Raw genomic sequence first — 26,250 nt, 5'->3', positions numbered from 1 at the left:
TAGAAAATAATGCAATTAACTTGTATGCTTCAAAGTAAGGAAGCTTCAAACCGTTACTGTGTACAAAATATTTCAATAAAATGCCACTTTTCCACTGAAAAAATTGAAAATTTATATAAAATTTTATATATGTCTTCTATTTTATGTACTTCTCCCTCCTTTCTGCTAAATTAGTGTATGATGAATACCTACTTTGCAGCATCACTTCCACTTGTAAAAAATGTAAAATTTGAATTAAATAAAGCAAATTTCTACCAAAAATCTTTAAAAAAATTATAAAACTTATGTAAATTTACTTATCTATTACCATAAACATGAAAATTTGTTTAAAAAACAACAATATTTTCCATCTTGATGATGCTCCAAGTCATCATTTTAAAACTATTTTTCAAGCACAATCTGTAACATTTTAAGTGGTTTTTTTACTTAAAATACTATAAAATAAGCTCGAAATTATTATAAATAAAATCATATTAGCATAATTATAATTAAAAAAATATAATTTATAACTAATTGATCCGCATCCTTAAACGACGTCGTGATGCTCCTCTCGCTCTCCACCTGAAAAAAAATAAAATAAAAGTAAATTTTAATCAATTAAATAATTAATTTTAAGAATTTTATTCCCAAAAATTAATAAAATATTCATATAAAATTCCAATTTAAAAATCATTTATAAATAATTTCCTATCCGGAAGGTAAATTACGAAAGATGTGATGCTACGAAAGGAGGAAAAAATGTCGTTAAAACTGGTTTTTATTCGCACCTGCACCACCCCGGGCTAACGAATTTTACTTTAGAAAAGTAAATGAATAGGGAAAATATATATATAAATGCTTGTAAAAATTAATCTTTAATGGAGGATTCACGTCCTCAGAGGTGACATGATTATAAGTTTCTATAGTTTTTGAATGATGGGGTGTTTATTTATTTATTTTTTAAATCAATTTATCACGATTTTAAATCAATATTTATGGATTTAAAATCGTGATAATTTATAAATATAGATACAATACTGTGTAACTGCAGTCACGTACGTCACGTAAAACCATTGCTTATCCATTCATCTCGTGCTGAAGATTGCTTCCTGCAATCTTCAGCACGAGATGAATGGTGCAAACGTCTTCCTTTCTTTATACTTTAATGGCAGACCCTATGCAATTTTGATATTTTATCTGAAATCTACAATTATATGCAAATTAATCATCGAAGGAGTGCTTGAAATTTCATCTTTCCGGATAAAATAAGCCAAAACACCCCTTTTTTTGGTTGATTTAGTATTACAATTCCAAGAAAATTTAAGAATTTTTATCAAAATTTCACTCAAAACTAGTTATTTATTTTAATTTTAGGCGCTTTTATTCACTCGAGTGAAACAGAGAGTAAGATCCACCCCCAACAACACCATCATTCTTGAGTGTAACATCAGATATAACGTAACCTTTATAACGCGGTTATAACTATAAAAAAAACTACTTAAATGACATTTAAAAACTTGTATCGTATCGTAGAAGGATGTTAGAAAATGTATTGAGCAGCATCACTCAATCAGTAGTTAGCGATCTCCTAAGATGCTGCAGATTGTATTTAGTTAATACGTGTATCTTTATTTTCTTAGGTTGGAAAATTATAAAGAACCTTACAGATAGATCCTTTATAATGTTTTGAAGTAAAATTTTAAAATTATTTAATAAAATATACTTCAAAATGACTAGGAAGGTGCTTTAAAGATATAAGCAACATCCTCCAGATGCTCTGGATGATAGTTTTCCAGAAGTGTTTTTAAATAAAAATTGAAAAACTGCATAAAATATATTATAGAAATACCTCGAAAAGTCTTAAATATGCATAATTATTTGACAAATTTACAGAGAAGGCAACTTTTGAAGCATTTGTAAAGCTCGTTTAATGGTCACTCAAGACCGTTACCATTTCAAGAAACTGAAATTTCTATGTAAATAAACATAATTTATCGTATTTTATGTTCGTTAACAGTGAATATATTTGATTAAAATTAAAATATATAAATATTTATATCAATAAAATGGCAAAAAATGCATGCGACGGCCGGGAATCGAACCCGGGTCAACTGCTTGGAAGGCAGCTATGCTAACCACTATACCACCGTCGCTTGAAAGAACGTTTTCCTCCTCAAATACTTAAACATACATCAGGAAAATAAACCTATATCACGTGATATAGAAGAAATTACTATCACGTGACTTGCGTTTATTTCCTGATTTATATTCAAGTACCTATGGAGGAAAATATCCACTCGAGCGACGGTGGTATAGTGGTTAGCATAGCTGCCTTCCAAGCAGTTGACCCGGGTTCGATTCCCGGCCGTCGCATGGATATTTTTGCTCCATAAATGTTTATTTACACAATTTTTTTACATTATATAAAATTCACAAATAAACGAGCGTAAAAATGGCATCACAATTGATACACTGCAATCAGAGCCGAATTTTTATATGAACCAAACAAGTTACTTCGCGTTGAGACTATAGTTTAAAGGGTATGCATGTAATAAAGGATAATAACATGCATTTACGCGTATTACGGTATCATTTGCTGGAAGGAAAAGGCCTCTTAAAGTCCACAACAAGTCTAAAGTCTGATCGTGGCTCTATTAAATAATTCATTAAATATTCATCCTAATCATAATTAATAGATCCTATTAGAATTTATTAGTAGTTTGAGATGTAAAAAATATAATTAATAAGTCCTAAACGCCTTCATAATCAAATGAGATGCATTCATATGCAGATTAGCTGTATTCATATTTAGATAAGGGTCATTAAGGATGAAAGAAATGAACTGCACAATTAAAACTGAGGACATACGGTTAATATTTTATTTTAAATAGCAAAAGGAGACAGATATCTGATTAATTAGAGGAAAAAAATTATATAAATTACAGTTAAATTAATATAATTTCCCTAGAAACATTATCGTTATGACTAATAAGGAAGTAAACCTGAAAAAGTACTTCAGGAATTTTTTATAAATAGGAGAAGATTCATATGATTCTTCTTGTTATTTATTAACGCTTTCTTATCTCAAACTCATTTAAATTTTTGGCAAATGTTTTTATAACCTTGCAATTCCGCAATTGAAAAACGTCTTTGACATCATCACAGGTTCTCTTCTTTAAATAAAACAATGCATACGAACAGTTATTCTTTTTTATAGTTTTTAGTCAGATATTTATTGGTATGAATAAATAAACAGGAGAAAAAAATGCGTGGAGCAAAGAAAAGTTGTCTACAAACTCGTTTCTTGACACCTGCACATCCCCAGGCATTGGGATTTTCTAGGTCGAGAGGAAAGAAAAAATCGAAACTACAGCATAACCAATTATGAACAGGTAAAAACCACATCAATGGTTTAATGATTATAATCTTTTGTCTTTCCATATAATCTACATGTTGTTTGTTTTTTGATAATTTACTCGTTGAATTTTAAAGAAGAGAAATTAACTACAAATCCAGTTCGAAACTCCTGCCAAGAATTTATCTGCGTGTGGCACATTGAAGGATACGCAAGATAAGACGAATTGTGGCCCAAAAGAACTCACAAAATATTGCCAAAATTATCGATTGTTGCCCAGAAACTTTGCTGCAATCTAAGCCTGTCCCGAAAGTCGTCATAAATTGCCAAAATTATCAATTTCCTATCAAAAAATCTGCGAAAATTTCATGATATTGATGGAAGTTACCATCAATTTGGCAAAATTTCAACAAAATCCTACATTTCCCCCCATTTAAAACTACTAAACATCGTTATTTAAAGCACGTATCCATAATATTAAGTGCACATTCATCAGATAATCCCCGAATCTTTCTCAACCAGTGGGTCGCGAACTATATTCTTGATAATGTCACGGTCTTCCAGTACGTTAAAACTGGGTCGCAGCGTAATATAAGATTAAGAAATACTATTTTAATCGATTTAAAAATGTATTTGTTATATGTTTAAGAAGATAAAGAAAAATTGTGTAGTGTTATTGAAATTAAAAAAACACATGCGACGGCCGGGAATCGAACCCGGGTCAACTGCTTGGAAGGCAGCTATGCTAACCACTATACCACCGTCGCACGTTAATCATACTTTTACTAGTGATACTTGAACTTCAACCAGGAAAAAACATGCGACATACTTTATAGTTTAACGTGCAGAACATAAACAAGTTTAAAATTCACGCTCCGTTGCATAGTTGTGAAGGATACGGACAGACAACTTAACAGATTTTACGAACGTTAAACAAATTTGATGACAATTTTGCACAGTTAATTCTAGATTTTTGCTGTAATTAGGCAAAAACCTGGAACGTGACAGTACTACACTTTTTATCACTTTCTACAAAGATGGAACCTCAAGTGTGTTTGTTCAAATCAATTAAAAGGGAGATTTCGAATTTTTGGGGAATTAATTAAAGATTTTCCTAGGTTTTTTTTGGTACATTTAATTACAGGTTTTCCAGCGTGGGATTCCGATATTGCATTTATGTTACTGGTAGCTTGTAATGGCATTAATATGGAAATTATAAACTGGAACAGCTCGTTTTAAACGGGAAATCGGGTAAATTTACCGATAATCCTGTTAGTTTTCTTTAAGGAAAATTTAAAAAATATGTTTTGTAAATTGTTTTGCTCTTCTGCATATCTTATGTTACAGTACCTGTATTTTAATGCTCTCGTAGAATAGAAGTAATAAAATAATTACATTATATACATTTATAAGCTTTGCTTGTCCATATAAATATCAATATACTAAATAATCGAAAATATTTAGCATTGATATTCTTGTAAATTATAATAGTACAGCCGGATTTGGAATCGTGGCCTTATGATACAAGGTGTATGAAGTCCTTTTCCATAAAATAATATAACTTAGGGCTCTAATCTGTAGCTAATTCCCAAATTCAATCCTGTGTAAAAGCAATACCTGTCATCTTCAAGTGGGGTCCTAATACAATGCTGCAATACATAAGATCACTGCAGTTATGCAAATGTTTATGCTGACATAACCACTTGTATAACGATGTAATCTGTCTAAAATACAGTTGAATGTACCATAAATTGAATCAATTTTCAATATTTTAGCATTGTATGTAAGGCATTTTTTTCGTGCCAATTGTGCCATATTGTATCTATTGTTTTCACTTAATTATCATCTAGTCCATTTGTTTTACTATGACTTTCGTTTTACTACAGTTTTGGCACAATTTACTTTAAATTTTCGCACAGTTTAGCCTAAACTTTTGGTACATTTTGCCACAAACTTTTAACACTTTACATGGTTATGAGTTCTTTCTTCCTGGGATGATCATCCTCCAACTTCTGGATATATCTTTTACAAATTATTATGGGTTTAATGAGGAAATGATCGATAAAGTGGCATCTAAATTATGGAACATCTGACCCTTGCAGCATATTTACAGATTCCCGGGCAGGAGAGATGCAAGGACGTCGATGGAGGGGGGAGATTTTGACAACCAGTTTCATCTATTTGAATGCGAAACCGAAAAACGGGTTTGGATTATTCTTATTTTCTACATTTCATTTATCCGTATTAAATTATTGTTATTTTTAGCTCTTCTAACGGTTTTTTTTTAAAAATTTACATGAATTAATTGCAAAAGAATGTTAAAACCAGATAAAAATCAAAATATGCGAGCGTTGAAGAGTGGGAGCGGCGTACAAAACAGTTGTCGAGCGGCAGAAAATTACTAAATCAATGAGTGACACAGAAACCTCTTCGAGTCACCATCCTTCACCTTTGTAACCCTTTAGGAATTCCTAACGGTATATAAAAGGGTGAGTGAGTGGATCCAACACATCACTAGCTTGTGATTTCTAAGAAGCCAATTTACTTCTCCTCCTCTTCCTCCGGGATTAGCTACTTTTTTCATTCGCCATATTTGTTCATACAAATTGTAAACCATGAAATACATTTTTGGTAAGTTATAATTACAAAAATACAGAAGAATTATCCATTATTTTTCTAAATATTCTTCTTTATTTTTAAAGCAATTATTGTTTTGGCAACCGTTGCCATCGCTCTTCCAAGGGTAAGTCAATTTACAACCTTACATTTTTTTTTATATTAAATTATAACTTACTGTAGGCAAATGAACGGCATATTTCCTCATCTCTGCCTCATTTTTAATGCCGTATTTCAGTAAAAATAAATGAATTTCTGTATGTACTAAATTTTACCATAGATCTTATAAGGATTTCACAATTTACCTTCATTACAACAGGTTTTTTTATTTTTAATTATGATGATAAATCCATCTTCCAGATGAAGCGTCAAGCCTACGTTTTGCCAGATGGAGCAGAACTGATTGTAGGAAGTATTCAAACATCGTTCAAGTGCGATGGTTTGCGATTAGGATTCTATGCTGACCAAGCCAATGGTTGCAAGGTCTTCCACGTCTGCAACCCTGTTGTTCATGCCGACGGAACCGAAGAAACTCAACACTACAGTTTCTACTGTGGCAACCAAACCGTTTTCGATCAACTCAGTCTCACTTGTAGCACACAAGACGAAGCTGTATCCTGTGACAGGGCTAAAGATTTCTTCTACGTTAACGACAAGATTGGAGATCCCAAAGCTCTTTTCTTGACAGAAGATGATGTTTTAAGGGCTCGTAAAATTTAAGAACTTTTCGATCATTCTCTAATTGATCCGATCCTGTGCTTCGTTCCTCTAGCCAGCGCGTTGTTCTTGTTGTATAGGAATGTGAAGGTCTGCCTTAGCAATGTAAAATACCTTTCAGCTAATAAAATGTGAAATTGCAAAGATCTCTATAATTTATGCTCTTGTATGTATAAATTAATCTATAAACGCTTCGTTGCTTGCATTTTTTTAAAATAAAAATGTTCACATTTTTGCATTTTATCTACAAGAATTTAAGTAATCGTTGTGTAATTTTACCTTAGACAATAGGAAATTCACAATTTTACACACTTTACAAGTTACCTAATATCCCTTCCTTCACTAATTACACACCATATAACACAGAAAATCCCATTATATTCTTTAAAACCCTCATTTTTTTTTTACTGTATTCCGATCGATAGCCTCATAACACTGATTATTCAAACATAAATTTATTAAATATTAAGTAAAATATAACTTAATAAATAAATGAAAAAGCATAAAAACAAGCTAGATTATATATTTAAGAGGATTCTAGATTTCTAGCTAATATACTAGACTTAAAAAATGCAATTTTGTAACCTCCCTTATAGCGCTTCACTTACTTCTGCCTCGGCTATTAAGAAATACTTGACCACTTCGTGTGTAAATTCAAAATATGACATCACTTTTATACTTATTTCCAATTGTCAGTTTTTCCTTTGCCAGGATCGTAAATTAATTGGAGAATCAGGAAACTGGCTCCTGATTGGTCAAAGAAAGGTGGAACAGCAAGCACGTGTTTTGAGAATCAATGTCTTGAATTACACGGATGATTACGTCATTTGTGTGCTTTATAAATATGCCAAAGGAGAGTGATAATAATAGGAAGTTAGTCTTCTATTGGCACCATATAAAGGCCAATATGGCAGGCTGACATCTTGGCCTTTATATTAAACTTGTATAGTGGCGCTCAAAAAGTTTAGTTTGAATATGTAAGATCTCTCTCAATTGGTGAGCCCTATCACGTGATAGACACGAAATAATTGAAAAGTTAAAAGCCCTCTAGTGGTCACGATTGAAACATAATTTAAATTACAAACTTTTGAATTTGAAATTGACATTGGCCCTCTAGTGGTCAAGTCTGAAACGTTACTACTAATTTTGAATTCGACGTTATCCCTCTGGTGATCGAATCAAATATATTATGGAAATTATAGACATTTTAGTATTTCTTTATTATGGAACTAAAACACAAAATTATTAAATATTCCAGTAAAAATTTATCTGTATAAATATTAAATTTGACATTTAAATCACTGAAATCTTTCATATTCTTCCGAGGGATGTGCCTACCTCAGAAGTAATGACCTCAATAAAATGTTAGTATCAAATTTTACAGATGGATGAGATGGGTTTTTTTCCGAGAGATTTTAGCCAAATTTTCCAAATATTCTCTAAAATTTTTAATTAAAATTTTAATAAAATAATTTTTATTTATTTGATACCAATAAGTTAATTTTTGATATATTTATACGAGGGTCAAGAAAATTGATGATTTCTAAGAAACTAATCAAATTACGTTTATGTTTCTTTGTAAATCACTGTAAGGTATATTCTAGAAAAGAATATTTGTTAAATAATTAAATTAAATTGTTATATCTTCAAAAACATGGTAAATAATAAACATAGTCATGCAATATAGCGTGTTCATCGTTCGCGATCTATTCGATAACAATAAAATAAACATGTATTTTTTAATTTTCTCCCTTTACAGAGTTTTTATAACAATAAAAAACTTCAAAAGCTTTATTTTTTATAATAAAAGTTTTATAAAGGAGTAATATGGAGTAAATATTAGAGAGGTTATGAAAACAATATATATGTACTTCTGAACGGTTTATTATAGAAAAATAATTTTGATGTCAAAAAATTCCTTAGTTTCGAGGCTTCGAAACTGCCAAATTTTATTAAGATCCGGAACCGGAATCGGAAGTTTTCCATAATTTTGTCAACGAATACGAATAGTTCCCGCTTCCATAATAAGCCGCATAATGTAAAGAAATTCGTATTATACCTAAATAACGGCATATTTCCTCATCTCTGCCTCATTTTTAATGCCGTATTTCAGTAAAAATAAATGAATTTCTGTATGTACTAAATTTTACCATAGATCTTNGGATTGTCAAATTTTCCACGTTTGCCACCCCACCGAGAAGAAAACTGAACAGTACAGCTTCATCTGTGGCAATCTGACAGTTTTCAATCAGCAAACTATGACGTGTAGTCATCCGGATGATGCTGTACCTTGTAACAAAGCTCACGAGTTTTTCCATCTTAACGAACGTCTCTTCGATGAGGAGGAAGTTTTCTTGAAGGATGAAGAAATCTGATCAAATTTCTATAGTTTATCCTCATCTATATGTTAAAATTTATCATCCTATTATTGCAAATATAACAATGCTTGTTGTGGTACTATATAAGTTAGTTGTCGAATTAAAATATAATAAAACTTAAAATAAGGCGATGATGGATAATATATATAAAGTATTACAAACGTGTTTAGAAAAATTTATTTCATCTTTCAGACGATGAATTTATTAAATTGTTGAAAGACCAGGGTTGAAAGTTTTGGATGCTTTGACTATTAATTAGCTTTCAACACGTTACTTTGTTAGAACTTTAAAGCAAAGTAACAATTTTTAGGGCGTAACTATGGCCCCTGTTTACCTCTTTATAACGTTTAACGGTGTTTTTATACTTAAAAATATAATAATATAATTAATTTTATTATATATTTAAGAGGAACAGATTAAAGTACAGGTGATGAAGAAGGTGTTATATCATGGAATTTTACAGTTTATAATTAATAAAATAAATTTTTAAACTTTTCTAATTATGTTTAAAAGTGATTTTTATGCCCTAAAGAGTGTATAAATTGAATTAATTCTTTAAAAATTAATAAATTTTAGTGTATGTTTAAGAGAAATAACTTAAGCTAAGAGTGATGCAAAAGGTGTCAGTACCATGAAATTTTCCTCGTTCAATTAATTTATAATAAGGAAAATTAATTTTATTTCATCTAAAAACGTGTTGCTTAATTAATTTTAAAGTATTTTTCGTATAAAAACTTGAATAAAATTAGAGAAGAAGCTGTTTTCGTTTGATGTAAGAGTGTTACTAATGTATGGAATGTAACAATTCTTTGTTTGTTTTTTAATTAATTTATTATATTTATATCATTAAAATGCTTATATAAATTAGAATATATAATGGAATTTTTAAATTTTATAAATGTAATTTATATAGATATTATATTATTAGAAAAAAAAATCTGATAGAAAAGTTTTTACTTTCCTCTCAGATTCCCTTCAATTAAAGAAGAGATAAATCTCGATATAATATATTTTTATACATTTTATTTAATTTTATAATAATTTATAATGTTAAATACAAGAATTGTTTATTTTAAACCATAAAACTTGGCAAGAAAAGTTGATAAAAGTTAAAAATAACACGCCATTTTCATGACATACACATAAATATGAGCTAAATTAAAGCATTTTTTTTGCCAAATAATTACATTTTTATACGTTTTAACAGTAAAAGAGTTATAATAGTTGATAAAATTTCGATTAATTTAAATATTTTCAAAAAATTTGAAGTTATAGACTCAAAAATACACTTTAGTAGAGAAGATGCTGGGATGCTGGATCCGCATCACTTGATTTAAGATTAGATATTAAATACATGTTTAAATCAGCAGAAAATAGGTAAAAATCGAATGAAAATGATAAAATTTCAAGAAGAGAAAAGTGTAGGATGTAAGAAAAACAAAAATTTACATCCGGATTCTTCCAACTGACTCTACATCTTTTTACAGGAATGAGATTTAATATTCTATAGAATTCTTACATTTTCTGAGTATTCTTCCACGAATTGCAATGTGACTATTAGGAAAAAGATGCAAATTTTGTACACATTAATATTCAGTTTTTCTTTTTTTCCTCCTAAATAAGTAACTCGAAGCGTGGTTTGAAAGAAAAAGGGGGTGACGTTTGACATCCGAAATAAGAATTTACATAAATAATGTCAAATATGCAAAATAGCCATTTGTTGGAGAGAATAATGAAATTATTTGCTATCAGTTACAAATGTTGTATTTAGTAAGATATCCGATGACATCATAAATGAAAAGGTGAGGGGTGAAGGATGGTGGTGTGACACATACAACGCCCTTCTTAACCTGTCCGCTCTGCAGGGATCTTCAGAATTCTTATATAAAGAATGGCTTCATCGGCTCCATACTTTCACTTCTTACAATTAGGTGAGTAGTTAACGTCAACACTAACTATACTATAGTTATATCTACTTATTTTTTCAAAATTTTTTAGAAGTTTGAGTGGAATCCACCATGAAGATCTTAATCCTGAGTAAGTTGCATGTCTAAGTTTACATTCTTATACCTTTTTAATGGCTTAAATTTAACGTATTTCTCTTCAAAGCTTCCATCTTTGTGGTTGCTGTGATAGCTCTTCCAAGAGTAAGTTGCATTTTTCTTTGATTTTCTTACCATTTTTCAGAGGAGTGATTTAAGAATGGTTCCTTTTATTATTAGGCAAAACGTCAAGTTTACTATTTACCAGCTGGAGCTGATCTGATCTTGAGTAAAACCCTACAGAATACGTTCAGTTGTGAAGGCAAAGATGGCGGTTATTATGCAGATCAGGGAATGGATTGTCAAATTTTCCACGTTTGCCACCCCACCGAGAAGAAAACTGAACAGTATAGCTTCATCTGTGGCAATCTGACAGTTTTCAATCAGCAAACTATGACGTGTAGTCATCCGGATGATGCTGTACCTTGTAACAAAGCTCACGAGTTTTTCCATCTTAACGAACGTCTCTTCGATGAGGAGGAAGTTTTCTTGAAGGATGAAGAAATCTGATCAAATTTCTATAGTTTATCCTCATCTATATGTTAAAATTTATCATCCTATTATTGCAAATATAACAATGCTTGTTGTGGTACTATGGTACAATGCTTGTGGAACCTTGGTTAATTTGTTATCGTTGAATTTTTATATAAATAAACTGCAATTATCTTAATGTTTCCTGAATCTTAAATCTTTTAAAGATGGATAAAGAAGAGCAATATCGTGGTAAAACACTATCCGAGACTCGTAATTGCAAATACGACTAATTATGGAGATTTTCATATGATTAAACACGTTACACAACTTCCAATATCCAAAATTAACACCTTATCATCTTTTGCATCACTTTAGAATCGTTGAGAGAAGCGCGAGAACGTCTCGAATAAACGAAGAAGAAGCGTAACAAGATCAAGGTTACGATGGTATAAAGTATACATTAAATGAAAGCAACAAAGTGACGATATTGTTACTTAGTTACACTTAACCTGCTTCTTGTAGGGGATGCTGAAAAGTTCAATGATAACCGGACTTCATTGATGTTAAAGCTGAATTAATTCACAATTAAGTTGTTTGGAAGAAGTTGATTGAATATTTTTGATGGTAAACAAGATAAAAGAAATTCTTACGAGTTTTTTTAAAGCAGATATTGTTTCATATTTCATAAATAACGCGTTAAACGTCATACTAGAATATTAATAACTCAAACGAGCAAGTTGCAAGTGTGAAAACTGCATACGAATGTGAATAAATGAAACAGAATTTACATGTGTGAAACATTTATTCTTTGAATACTTAAGCAGCACAATAGAAAGTTAGTCAAAAAAGTCAAATATTTATTAACTTGACCTTACATAATTATGAAATAAATGATAAGAAGGATGAGATTCTTACACGAGAGCTGACAGTTTGCCAAGTAAAAAATGGTGTCGAAATACTCGAATTCACTGCAAAACATTATAATTTTATGTAAATAAAAATGTTTTATCTTAAATATTTATCGATTCTACGCTGTAGAAAGTAAATTTTAAGTGTAAAACAGGAAATGATTGGATATAAATTGGGTGGATAATCGTCAACTCTGTGATCTGAATTTCCGAAGACGACACGTTTGAAGGTTAATTTTAGCCCTCTTATAAGTCGTTAATCGAAAATATTTAGTGGAAAATGTAGAATGACATTTATAATATTTCATAAATTCATTTTACTAAATTGTTTTGAATTTTATAACATTAAAAAAGTAGTGAAATGAGAGCGAATTGGAAAAAAATAAGTACGTTCCTCCTAAGAAGTGTCATGTTTGAAGCTTCATTCCCTCACGTGTATCATTAAACGAAACTATAAAATGGAGATTATACAGAAGCTCCCGTAGTATTACCCCCCTAAAGCGACATTTCTCAACCTTTGTCACGTGGCGACCCCGTTTTATCGATTGGAAAAACTATGTCATTACCCTCGAGACACTCGAGGATTCGCGAACCACCGATTGAAAATCTATAAATCATACCCTCTTATATTTAAAATTTCACAATTTTTACATGTAAAAATGCATTTAAACTTAAATTTTATCGATTAAAAACAGGTAAAAGTGAAAATAAATCACGAGACGTGTGTAAATTCTATAAAAAGGGAGTAGACGAATGAGGAAGTTTGTCTAATGATTCCACATCATCTGGTGTCTCGTGTAACATCACACGCTGCATATAATTGGAGGAAATTAACCAATAACGAGTCTTCTTGCGTCTGGCTAACCGGGGATGAAGTTGTTTACTGGCGAATGCTAAGAAAAGTTAGAAGAAAACTACGCTTTTCACAGCTTCCTCAGGCTATCGAATTTAGGTAAGTGAATCGTTTCACGTGCACAATTTATACCCCTCTGTCATTTTAAATACCATAAATCACGTGTTTAGGACATAGTCTAATAAGGGACTATCGTGTGTGACGAGTTTTATACCCTTAATCACGCTGTAAATTAAGTAATTGTTAGCTATAGTGTTTATAAACGTAAACGAACTGTTTGTAGATGAAAAATTGTGTGTTTTTTGTAAGTAAAGAGATAAAAATGACGTAGACAAATGTCCCTGTCGTAGAATTAAGTTGTCGAGTCACTTTTCTACTTCAGTGCATTATGTCTCACCCATAAATTATACTTGCTAACCAGCAGACAAACAAACAGGCATATTCAAACGTGATACGCCTTTGTTTTTCTTACATTATAACAACAGTAGTATATACTAAATATCTTAATATGAATTTTCTAAGGATGATTAGGGTCAGTAGGGCAGCATCTTCTCTAAGTTTATATTCAGTTTAAGTGCACTCGTACTTCGATAATCTCTAGAATTTGATTAATAGGAACCGTTAGTAAGCCGTTATGTTGACAAAATTCCCGTCCAATCCACCTACGCAACGTCGAAATAACGGGGGTGGAAACAGGTCTGGTAATTCTTCCCTCGATATTGCGACATAACTTGAAATCTGTTGCGAAATCCTCACTATATTTTCGCTAATTTAAACCATTTTAATTAACAATTTAACAATTTCTTTTTCTATTTAGCATCCTTCCGGAGACAGAATAAACCATAAATAATGAAATTCCTCACAATTGGTAAGTGATAATCTACAGAAGAGCACCAAGATGAAGTAATTTTAAATCAAAAATATTCTATCTTTGCAGCCTTCTTAGCCTTCCTAGCTTTAGTGGCAGCTCTTCCAAAGGTAATTAATCAAGTTAATTCGAAATTTCCGACACTAAAAAGCCTTAAAACGTGATTAAAATCCCGTTATCTTGTCATCAAACAGGTTAAACGACAAGCTTACTTCTTACCCGAAGAAGCAGAAGCCATCATAGGAGCTCCTATAGTGAAGACGTTCAACTGTGAAGATAAAGGAAGAGGATACTTCGCAGATCAGGGGATGGATTGTAAGATTTTTCACATCTGTCATCCCTCACCTAATGGTGTTCTTCAGTACAGTTTCCTGTGTGGCAATCAAACCATTTTTAATCAAATTAGCTTGACTTGCACCCACCCAGACGAAGCGGTTCCTTGTCAAGATGCTCACAATTACTACTTCATCAATAGAAGATTCTCTGTCAGAAAGATAATCGCATCCAACAACAATAACGACATCGAATGAAATCACTCGTTACAAATTGATTTTTTAAAAAATAAAAAAATTAATTAAGTTTTGTTAATGAAAATTGAATTAAATTAAATATCATCTTCGATTTTTAAGAATGATGAGGTCGAATGTATGAGAAATTGCAGGATTTTTAATGTAATAAATTCAGATTTAATAATAAAAATTATGCAAAATTTGCTATTTGAGAGTCGATATTTGTTTTTTTTTTTTTTAAATTATAAGATGAATAAAATTTATGCCATTCTTTCTTATGATTTTAGTTAATTTTTGGCACAACTTTGCACCCTACTTTCTAGAATTTTTTTCTGATTTTTTGCACAACTTTGCACCCTACTTTCTAGAATTTTTTTCTGATTTTTTGCACAACTTTGCACCCTACTTTCTAGAATTTTTTTCTGATTTTTTGCACAACTTTGCACCCTACTTTCTAGAATTTTTTTCTGATTTTTTGCACAACTTTGCACCCTACTTTCTAGAATTTTTTTCTGATTTTTTGCACAACTTTGCACCCTACTTTCTAGAATTTTTTTCTGATTTTTTGCACAACTTTGCACCCTACTTTCTAGAATTTTTTTCTGATTTTTTGCACAACTTTGCACCCTACTTTCTAGAATTTTTTTCTGATTTTTTGCACAACTTTGCACCCTACTTTCTAGAATTTTTTTCTGATTTTTTGCACAACTTTGCACCCTACTTTCTAGAATTTTTTTCTGATTTTTTGCACAACTTTGCACCCTACTTTCTAGAATTTTTTTCTGATTTTTTGCACAACTTTGCACCCTACTTTCTAGAATTTTTTTCTGATTTTTTGCACAACTTTGCACCCTACTTTCTAGAATTTTTTTCTGATTTTTTGCACAACTTTGCACCCTACTTTCTAGAATTTTTTCTGATTTTTTTGCACAACTTTGCACCCTACTTTCTAGAATTTTTTCTAATTTTTTGCACAACTTTGCACCCTACTTTCTAGAATTTTTGCTGATTTTCTGGCACAATTTTGCATCATATTTTCTAGAATATTTTCCTACTTTTTACGCATACTGTCCTGACATATCGCTACATTTTTCCATAAAAATTCTACGCCAATTTTTCACATTTTTTTCAGCATCTTCCTCGCGCTGATGATAGGAAAACGTGTTAAAATCAAGTAAAAAATTTACTACAGAAAGCTAAAAATATAAATTTTATCATAAAAAAAAACTTAATATTCTTTACACAATCGCTGAAAAATTTATAAAATACCTCGACCCTCCGTTCGTTTCCTTATCTTTTATGTAATCGTGTCGCAACAGCTAAATGCGAGAACATAAAAAGAAAAATTTATAATTACTAGTTTAAAAGTGAAAACAGACAACCAGACGAACAAGTTCTGGGTCGAGAACCCGATATTTTCGAAGATCTAGTTCGAGGTCACGAGCAGAGAACAATTAATTAGGTTACCGACAGAAACAGAAAAGTTACGCACCGTGCACCCGTCGCCATATTGGATTTTTAATCGAATGGCGCCGTTCTGTCCGTCGAAAGGGGGTCAAAAACGTGGCGACGATACTCGAAACCTTCAAAACTTGTAGATATAAGTCTAGACTCAATGTAAACACCAAGTAAAAAAAGGAATTTGTTTTGGTTAAATGCTTAATTTGCTGAAGATTTTTGCAAGATTAAGCAATAATTTTGTTTTTTTTTTTTTAATTTTGCAAAATTGAAGGCTTCTTTGAATTGTTTTTAAAGGTGATTTGCTAAATACGGCGTACTTTTTTTGCAAAGAAGAAGACTTTTAGGGAATTTTTTCGAAAATATGAGACTTCTCCCTTGATTTTCTTAAGAAAATTGAAGTTTTTCTGATGATTTTCGTGTAAAATACCACTGTAATTTATAAAATTAACACAAACCAAGAGATTTTTTAAAGTGTATTTTGCAGACTGATGAAAATACTTGCGAATTTCTAGACATTTTTGTTGATTTTTATGCAAAGTATGAAGATTTCTTTGCAGAAAAGGAGACTAATTTGCGAATTTTTGTGTATTTGGAGTGGTTTATTACTGAAAAAAAGCAAAAATTATAGCAAAACAAAAGAGATTTTGTGAAAATGTGACAGATTTTCTTGAAAAATTATGATATTTTTTGCTAATTTTTATGCATAAAACGAATCTAATTTGAAAAATTATTGCAAAGTAAAAGGGTTTTTTTTCTGAAAATAGGGGAAATTATACTTTTCGAGAGTAAAAAATGCTGCTTTTTCTTTAATTTTTTGCAAAAGAGATGACTTTCCTCTGCAAAATAGACACTTTCCAGTTACAAAACAGTAAATTTAGAGACGTCACAGTAGAATTCCAATAGGAAAAAAATCCCTAAATTATAATTTAAATCCCCAAGAAAACAGGGAAAAGAAAATGGAGAAACGTTAAGAAAACCCAATTTAACTGATTAAAAAAATTGGAAAAAATTTCCAACAAATTCGTGTTAAAATACTTATAAATAAAGTTTGGAAGAAGAAAAATGAAATAATATTTCACTTATAAAAGCTTTATTATTGGCATAAGAGCAAAAAGTCACGACACGTTGACATGAACTTTTATGGATCTTGCTTAATCCTGTTTGGCAATGTGGGTGAACATGGCACTGATAACACGTCCCAAAATAATTTATTCTAGGATATAACGGATTTTTTAGAACGTTTTCAGCATTTTTTAATACATTTTCTATGTTTTTACACCGTATTTTTTCGAATTTATTTGTTTTTTCCTGCTAGAAATTCTTGCAGATTGATGGAAAGAAAGCATCCTCCTCCTCGTCTTTACATTCTTAATTACCTTTAATTGTACTTAATTATCTTCTTAAACACATTTTAAACAATTATTTCAGATTATTTTTTAATTTTTTAACGTTTTTAAAAATATTTTTAACGTTTTTTTCCCTCAAATTTAACGGCTTTCCTACACGCAAGATTCATCATAACTCTCCGATTTCACGCTCTTAATTGCCTTTAATTTCACTTAATTGTCTTTCTAATCACGATTTAGATTTAACAGTCAACAATTATATTATTTAATTCTTTAAATCTTCTTAATTTTAATCCCGTTTCTATAATGCTCTTTACACACGCAAATTGCATAAGTTTTAATGGAGTTTCTGAATATTTAATAATTAATTAAGTTTAACTCGAATTTAATGGTGTTACCATTATATTACATTATTTTCTTAATTGAAAATTAATTTTTTAATGCATTTTAATGAATGAAACTCGAATTTAAAATAATTTTCTTTTGAAAATAAATGAATTTCGTTTAATCCCACTTAATTACATTTTGAGTTAATTATAATTAAAACTAATTATAACTATTAGAAGGTATTTACAGTACATTTTAATGAAAAAAATTACTTATTTTCTTAATTATAATTTTTAAAAATGTAATCTGTTTTAAGCCGATATATTCCATTTTTTCAATCGATTTTAATTACGTTTAAATACCCTTAATTACGTTTAAAATAAATGACAATCAAATATAATTGAATTTTAATTAAGTTTTACAGTTTTTAATTATGGAAAAGCGTTTAATTGGCTTAAATTTAATTAAATTCTCGCATTACGAAGCTAAAAATGATATTTCCGAAGAGTTTCAGTTATATTTTTGAGTAAATTCTAATTAATTATATTATGGAATTAATTAAGATTCATAAAAAAGACAAAGTTTTAATTAAATTTCAATAATTTTACGCAGTAAAGTTATTTAATTTCCATTAAATTGCATAGTTTTACGCACGCTATCCTCAAAACCGAATCTTTCGTAGGGTATTTAATTACGTTTAACTCTCGGTAATGACGATATTATTTAATTATAATGTAATTAAAACCCGTTACAGCCTTAATTTTGCATTAAAACACGTAAAATTGGGTTTTATATAAGAAGTATCAACCCAAGTTATACGTCCTTCGAACGACCTTCTCCAGCTACTATAAATGAAGTTTTAAGTTCGAAAATATAGTAAAAATGTATGACTCTACACGAAAATAAATCATGAAAATCAAAAAAATACAATTCAAAAAGATTCCGTGAACGATAACTAACAACTCGATTGCAACAGAAATTAGGCATTTATCCAAATATTTCCTCTTGTTCGAGGAGAGTCTAACGGTACACGATCACGTCTTAACTGACACAGAAGAACAAGGTTTTCTAATAAACCTTCACCTTCTTGACCTCAATAGGGTCATCCATTTGTATAAATATCCAGCTGTAAGCTGTTAGCATCACTTTTTCATTCAACGCACCCTCAATAGGTAAGCTCAGCACATATCTCTACATCCTCTTTTTTTTCTCTATTCCAACCCTTCTAACGTTTACTTAACTTTTGATAGAACACAGAAAGATGAAGTATATACTTTTAGGTAAGTGTAAAATTTCTTAATTTCCTCATATCGTTGGATATAAGCTTCATTTTCCTCACTTTCTTCCTCGCAGCTCTTGCTCTTCTGGCAGTTGTAATAGCCTTTCCTCGAGTGAGTAGATTTATCTATTGTTGTTAACCTAATCTAGTATCTTTCTAGTGTTTTTTTTAACCTTTAATTTTATACGTAGACTAAGCGTCAAGCTTTCCAACTACCCGATGGTGCCTTCCTGCTGTTGGGTAAGGAACCACCAGAGACATTCGACTGTACAAACAAGGCTACAGGCTACTACGCCGATCTGGATACGGGATGTCAGGTGTTTCACGTATGCAATCAAGTAGAACACGAGGATGGATCCAAGGAAACATTCCACTACAGTTTTATCTGTGGTAATCAAACTATCTTCAGCCAACTTACCATGACTTGCGCCACTCCAGAGGAGGCAACACCGTGCCAATCCGCACCAGAATTCTATAGATTAAACCAGAAAATCGGTTTGACTGATACCCCCATCTTGGAGGATGCTGACGTTGAAAAACATAACCAGCTTCGACAGTTATAAACTTTTCTTATTTGTTGCTGTAACAGGTTACCTCATTGGCTCTCGGACCTCGGCAGTAGTTTGTCTATGTCATTTTTGGTGGGATGTTTCTTCCTAAGACACCTTCTTCATGTAAAAAAAATGCATACAAGTATACACAAAGGAATCTTCAGGTTTCTGTACAGCGGGTCTGCTCCATATTTTAATAATGATTATTATTTTTTTTATATATATCGTGCGCGTCGTGTTGATGTAGTATTTTTGTAAAGAAAATGTTAAAAAAAATAAAATTTTATGCAAGCAAAATGAACTTAAACTCTTCTCCACTTTATAAATTTAATTAATTCAAGTAAAAATCGTGTTATATAATTGATAAATCGCTTGAAGAGGATGAATGATGCTGGAAAATTGAGAATTTCTTACTTGATACACGTTTAAAGCTAAATTTTGTACAGAAATTTCAAAATTTTATTAATTTTTATGCAAAATTTAAAGAAATTCTTACGTTTCAATAAGGGAATTTCGTATTTGCATGACCGATACGTGATTTTTTTGCAAGTAAAATTGTGTATAATAAATTTAAACTCTATAATTTAACTGTAAAATAATAATTTATACGATTTTAATGGTTTAATAATTATTTATAATCGATTAAAATTGTTAAATTTTATAGATATTTTAACGATTTCTAACAGCATGATGCTACTAGAAAGAATCGATTTTTTTTTTATTTCTTCGAGTGACACACGTTAAATTAAGCTAATTTTTCAGCTTTATGATTAAAATTTGATCAAAATTAACTAGAAATTTAAAATTTTATCAGATTTAAACAGAGAATTAAATGTGATTTTAACGTTATTTTATAGCATCATCATCCAAGCTCCTTGGAGATCCGTGATGTTTCCTGCTTAAAAAAATATGAAAATTTTATTTTAAAAACTCTTTTTTTCAATATTAAACTTTAAAATAATTAATTTTAAACTTATTTTTAAAGTATAAAACAGAAAAAATTAAAGAAATTTTAGGAATTTCTGATGAAGAAAGTCGAAAGAAAGTTACTTGTACGAGTGCATTCGAATTGCCTTGTTTAACCGATTTTATAGGTAAATTTTCATGGTTTTCTCGAAGAAATTTTCTAGGATTTTTACATTATTATAATATGTACAGGGGTCAAAATGAACCGGAAACATTTTGTATAATTTATAGATGATAAAATCACGAGGAAGCCGGTAACAATTTGAATAATGTTTTTCTATGCAAATTAGGAGATAAATCAGTTAGAAAATTATCCTTTCGGCACAATAAATAAAAAATTTGCAATTTAAAAATCTTTAACCTAAAAAAATTCTTTAGCTGGAAGCAGTTTTTGGATTCGTTTGGCCTATTCCTTACCTCTTTAGGCGTGTTGAATAGCGCAACGCGTCGCTTCGCGTCGCGCCTCGACAAAAATAATAAGTTAATTATCCGTTTAATATAAGCTATAACCAAAAAGTAAACAAATAATTCAAAAAATTTATTAAAAAATTAAGATTTTTTCTCGTTTCTTTAAAGATTAAACTGATTTTTTAAAAGTTTTTACTGATTATAAATGCTGCGCGTTATACGTTGGTTGCGTGCTTCTCATCCTTTTTTTTGGATGTTTTTTTGGACCTTTACGTTCATTTTTGTTGCTTATAAATATTTTAGTAGATTAAATTTCATGTAGAAAATTATATTTAACCCCATTTAACTACAGAAATTACGAAAGAAACTTACGAAGCATGACTGATAATAAACAAGAGAGCATCACTCGAGTTTAATTTTTCAAAATTTGCATGACAAATATTAAAAAATTATGAGGGCAAATGAATTATGGAGAAGGATTTTGAAGTAATAAAGATAATTCTATGCGTTTTTTGATGCGTAACAAACGATTTATGTTGAAATTTAATGATTTTTCTTACGTTGCGCGTCCGACTTAGCTGTTTTTTTAGTGTGTTAAGTGATAATTTTACATTTTAGAAGCCTAAAAATTTGTATTTTCTAAACTAAATTCTTCAAAATATATTTATTATTATACTGGAAATTTGTTTAGAAGTTTTCACTTTTGTTCTATTTGAAAATTTTAAAATATTCTGCTTGAAACTTATCGGCGCGTGGTATGACGCGAGCGGATGCGCCGCTCCATGTCTCACGAAAATATATTTTAAGTACTCATATTAAATAGAAAATATAATGCGCCATACAATAATGGAACTGTATTCGGAAATATTTCCAATTTAGTAATTAATTAAAAAATTAAAAAAAATATATTATTATCAAATATTATAACTGATCTTTATTGGTGCGCTACGCGATGCGCTGACGCAACTCGCTACACGCGACATAATTCACACTGAAAATTTTGAAAAAAGTATTAAATTTATTGTTAAAAATTTTAAAGATTTTTAAATATATACTCATTATATTTATTTTAAAAATTAATTATTAAAAAATCTTAAGATGTAAAAGCGCATCGCTTACCAACGCAACGCAGCGCCAATCGCAAATGCTCCGGCGCGTCGCGTGTCGCACATAAAAAATGTGCGACACGCGACGCGCCGGAGCATTTGAGACATGTATAAACATTAGAATATATAAGTAAATACAAAAAAATACTCATAAATTATTAAGTTTTTTATTAAAAGTGCAAAAATTTAAAAATATTTATACATTTTTTATCGTTATTTACACAATAAGAGCGTGTCAGAAACACCTAAGAGGCGCGACGTCGCGCGCGCGCGCGCTACGCATCACCTCAAAGGGATGCAAAATCTTCGGAATTTTGGCAACAATTCAAAATTACGTTATATCTAAAATTGACTTTTGAGCTTATTTCTCCTTTCGAGGAAGAGTTTATTTTAATTTTAATTCTTTTTTTTTAAATTTCGAATATGCAAATTTATTAGCAGCAATACACGAATACTAACTCGTAACATTGTTACGTCGGTCACCAGACCGGATTTACAAGAAAACACAGCGAAAGAATACAAAGAATAGGGCAAGAATTCAAAGATCTTCTCTAACCTGGGGCAAGTTAACGGTAAAATTTCGTCCTTGGTGACTCGAACGACCCCCCCAAACCTTCACCTTTGACCCACAGCTGTATGAGGGAGCGGAATTGAAATACGTTTCACTTTCTTCCACGTTTTCCTCCCTCTTCTATCGACAGAACGAGGGAGTAAAAAGGAGGAAAGTGCCAAAATTATAACATGCTTCGTGCTACTGCTGCTATGTTACGTATTTACGCATGTGTTACTGTATTATTTTACGGGAAAATCCGCGAAAATCCGTTAAATAGAGGGGATCCTTGTAAGTGTTGACGTAAAAAGTTATTTTTACAGATGACTAATGCACATATGAAGAGTGGAAGAGGGGGAAATGATCGTCGAGGACGACTTCTCTTTGATGTGTCCACTTTTAAGTTAAATTTGGGTGGACCGTGAATTAAGTTACCTTTTAAATGGATAATTTTTATATAAAATGCATTAGTAATACGTTTAAATGATTAAAATATCCCGCAATCTTTAATTATTGTTAGTGGTCGCTGCGCTTGTCAGAAAGAGAAAATTTCTCCACCCTTTCTCACATTCGTATAATAATAGGCTATAAATGTGGATTTTGTACAAATTTAGTTAATTTTAATTCCAATTAAACAGTGTTTTTGGCCGTTTTTTCTAAAAATTTGAGACCTCTTGAAGTCATCAATCATCCTCATCCCTATTCAGATAGGTAACAGTTATCTTCATCCTTGAAAAATTGATGAGAATGAGGGTTGTTCTTGATTTATTCTCTCTATATATAAAGATTTTTAGAGTGATATTTCAATTGATTAGAAGACAAATAAATTCTTAGAAAACTAAAAAACCATCAGTTATCTTATCCATAAAATAAGTAATGAGAATGATTGATCCCCTTGGTTTACTATTTTCTCCAAATTTGAGAGAGATTTTTCATTGGTTAGAAGTAAAATTTCCTCTTAAAAGTTAATAATTCTTAGTTTAGAAGGGCTTAAACCTTCTAAATTTTTCTTCGTTTGCATAAGATTTACCCATTAATTTTAGTAAACAAACAGGATTTGTATACACATAAACAAGTTTAAATAAATATTTGAAGTGCAAAACCTCATCTTAAACAATTAACAATGGACTGTTTGCGTAAGTTATTTGCATACAAATGTTGCTTTTCTCATTTAAATTTACATAAATTTATGTAATTATGATTTTAAATAAATTTATAGCTTGTCTAGCATTGTATAATGTTATTAACGAGATAAGAAGAAACGAATTCTTGAAGAAAAATTCCAGTTAAAGTCATACTCACGATTGTTTAGAAATATTTAAAGTCTAAATAAATTTTTTAAATATTAAAATATGTTATTAAATGAAAGAAGTTTTACGCTAATTAGAGCCAAAATTCAACAAAAAAAAGGTCTGTAAATATAGGCAGTCCTCTGCAAAATAGCGTAAGAAACAAACTTTTAACTCGAGCACTTCTTTGATTGGTTGAAAAATTAAAAAAGAGGAGGAGCTACGTCTTTGTTTTAAAATATACAACCAATCATCATTTTAAATAAAATTTTAAATATATTTTGAATTAAATCTTGCATATAAAGCGAAGAACTTCCTACATTTTAAGTCTTCTACTTATTCGTTAGATCTTATGATTTGCAATTGGTTTTTATTTATAAAATTAATATTTTAGCAAATACTGATGTTTAAAATTAGTTTTAATTAATTAAATATTTATTACTCTTTTTTCGTGGAGAAAAACATCATAAATAAAGTTTATATAACTGTAAAGATTAAGAACTATTTTAAGAAGCAAATCAGAAAACCTATTTTAAATTTAAAATAAAATCCTATTTTTTAAATTAAGTTTATTGTCCATTTTGCGAATTTAAGAATTCTCAAAATAAAAAACAATATCTGCATCCATCTTGATATCATACAAAATTAAAATAAGCCACAGAAGTAAGAAGTAAGTGCATTTTCCTTATAATCAAGCACCTTTTCAGATACTTCTAATCTAATTTTAAGCATAAATATTGAAGAAAAATATACTTTAATCAATAATAACTTTATTAAAATTCATATATATTGTAAAAGTAATCTAAAATTCGAATAACCAAATTGAAATTTTTCAATAATCTTGAGATTCTTCTTATTTATCACGTATCTATCCGGGATGATACACCAGAAAAAATAAATTTTGTGCTATTTTAGTTTCCGAATTGATATAAAATGTGTTATTAATTGATAAATAAATCAATAATAATACTTTTTTGCCATTAATTTTAATAAATTAAAGCTTAATTACAATAGGTAGTGAGGAATTCTTCAAATGAAGACATTAATCAAACCAATTCAGATTGAGAACTGAATGTAAAGATCGTCATCTGAAGTTCCTAATTATGTAATTATTTTATAAATTTATTTATAAAAAAAATAGTCTCCAGAATTTATCTAAATAATTGTATAGAAACGATAGAAAATTTAATTAATAAACATAATTATTTTGATGTTTAAAGTAACAGAAAAGAAATTGTTATTACAGGCGGTTCTCTGCGAAATATATCAGCTAAAATTTAAAAAAAAAATTAATGTCTATTGATTGGCGTTACTATTATCTCAATGATTGGCTAATTAATTAAAAGAGGCGGAGACATACACAGATTTTCAGCCAATCACTCTTAGAATTTTATGAACTATTTATACTTTTAATCTAACTTATCTAACAGAGAACTAACTATATTCAGAACGATTTTTAATTGAATTTTTTATTCTTTTTTTCATTTTTAAGCAAGAAAAAAATCTACAAAAATTCTCTCTCATATTAAATAAGAAAACTTTTTTATTATTCAATTTCAAATAACTCTCTGTATTTCGTAGGAAATAATCAATATTTATGTTTTCGTAAGCCTAGTATACAAGTATAATAAATAATTATGCGTCAAACTTAATTGGCAATTAATCATAAAAAGGTGAATAATAAAACAATGAACGTCCTACTTTACAAAGTTGTCTGAAGTGAAAGGTATGTCCTTGAATTGTTTTTTTATTATAGACAGATGATTCTTACATAAAGATATGCGCTTGTTGAATATAAATAAATTTGTCGTGCCTATAAAATCACGTGTCTTTACGCATTATTTTTTTTGGACAATTGGTCCAAAAATCAACGTTAAATTCTAAAGAAATTCTCATATTTTGAACGAAGGAACCGTCTAAAGAACAGAAGAAAATCCAGCTCCTTTCTGTATACTCGCCGTTTTCTATTCATAATATATAAAGATNAATAAAGGTACCTTTATTTTATTTTATCTTTTATCGTCTCTTAAATTAAACACTAAAACACATTCACAATTTAATTCCTGTTTTGTGTAATAAAACAATTTAGCCTACAAATCCGGCTTTCCTGCACGACTCCCAAATACCGCAGTGAAGCTTACTTTACAACTCTAAATTTCGAATTTCTTTAACTATTTTAAAAAAATAAAGTTTTAAAATTGCTTCTAAAATAATAAATTAAGGTATTTTGAGTAGATTTTCTCTTAAAATGTATTAAATATTTATACA

General features: G+C 29.9%; 4 protein-coding genes and 3 non-coding genes across 7 annotated transcripts; 5 read left to right on the top strand and 2 right to left on the bottom strand.

Annotated features, from left to right (window-relative positions):
- Nucleotides 1-2,060: 2,060 nt before the first annotated feature.
- On the bottom strand, nt 2,061-2,132 carry Trnag-ucc. Its single transcript has one exon. It is a non-coding gene; the product is annotated as a tRNA-Gly (tRNA).
- A 148-nt stretch (nt 2,133-2,280) lies between these two features.
- Trnag-ucc lies at nt 2,281-2,352 on the top strand. The gene has a single exon. It is a non-coding gene; the product is annotated as a tRNA-Gly (tRNA).
- A 1,677-nt stretch (nt 2,353-4,029) lies between these two features.
- Trnag-ucc lies at nt 4,030-4,101 on the bottom strand. The gene has a single exon. It is a non-coding gene; the product is annotated as a tRNA-Gly (tRNA).
- Nucleotides 4,102-5,852: 1,751 nt separating this feature from the next.
- LOC111632108 lies at nt 5,853-6,811 on the top strand. The gene is made up of 3 exons (XM_023376477.1): nt 5,853-5,965; nt 6,037-6,077; nt 6,311-6,811. Exons 1-3 carry the CDS (start codon nt 5,950-5,952, stop codon nt 6,668-6,670), a joined length of 417 nt encoding a protein of 138 aa, XP_023232245.1. The 5' UTR covers nt 5,853-5,949; the 3' UTR covers nt 6,671-6,811.
- A 4,128-nt stretch (nt 6,812-10,939) lies between these two features.
- LOC111632113 lies at nt 10,940-11,757 on the top strand. The gene is made up of 4 exons (XM_023376484.1): nt 10,940-10,976; nt 11,044-11,082; nt 11,155-11,192; nt 11,268-11,757. The coding sequence occupies exons 2-4, from the start codon at nt 11,064-11,066 to the stop codon at nt 11,595-11,597; spliced, it is 387 nt and encodes a 128-aa protein (XP_023232252.1). The 5' UTR covers nt 10,940-10,976; nt 11,044-11,063; the 3' UTR covers nt 11,598-11,757.
- A 1,522-nt stretch (nt 11,758-13,279) lies between these two features.
- On the top strand, nt 13,280-14,890 carry LOC111632112. Its single transcript, XM_023376483.1, has 4 exons — nt 13,280-13,421; nt 14,140-14,190; nt 14,260-14,300; nt 14,385-14,890. Exons 2-4 carry the CDS (start codon nt 14,172-14,174, stop codon nt 14,718-14,720), a joined length of 396 nt encoding a protein of 131 aa, XP_023232251.1. The 5' UTR covers nt 13,280-13,421; nt 14,140-14,171; the 3' UTR covers nt 14,721-14,890.
- Nucleotides 14,891-18,939: 4,049 nt separating this feature from the next.
- On the top strand, nt 18,940-19,953 carry LOC111632111. The gene is made up of 4 exons (XM_023376482.1): nt 18,940-19,005; nt 19,084-19,113; nt 19,187-19,224; nt 19,304-19,953. Exons 2-4 carry the CDS (start codon nt 19,095-19,097, stop codon nt 19,673-19,675), a joined length of 429 nt encoding a protein of 142 aa, XP_023232250.1. The 5' UTR covers nt 18,940-19,005; nt 19,084-19,094; the 3' UTR covers nt 19,676-19,953.
- Nucleotides 19,954-26,250: the final 6,297 nt, after the last annotated feature.

This window comes from Centruroides sculpturatus, unplaced genomic scaffold (genome assembly GCF_000671375.1).
Source record: "Centruroides sculpturatus isolate CEXI.00-Female unplaced genomic scaffold, Cexi_2.0 scaffold849, whole genome shotgun sequence".
In the NCBI taxonomy this organism is placed as follows: Eukaryota; Metazoa; Arthropoda; class Arachnida; order Scorpiones; family Buthidae; genus Centruroides; species Centruroides sculpturatus.
This window is presented reverse-complemented; position numbering and strand designations above follow the sequence as displayed.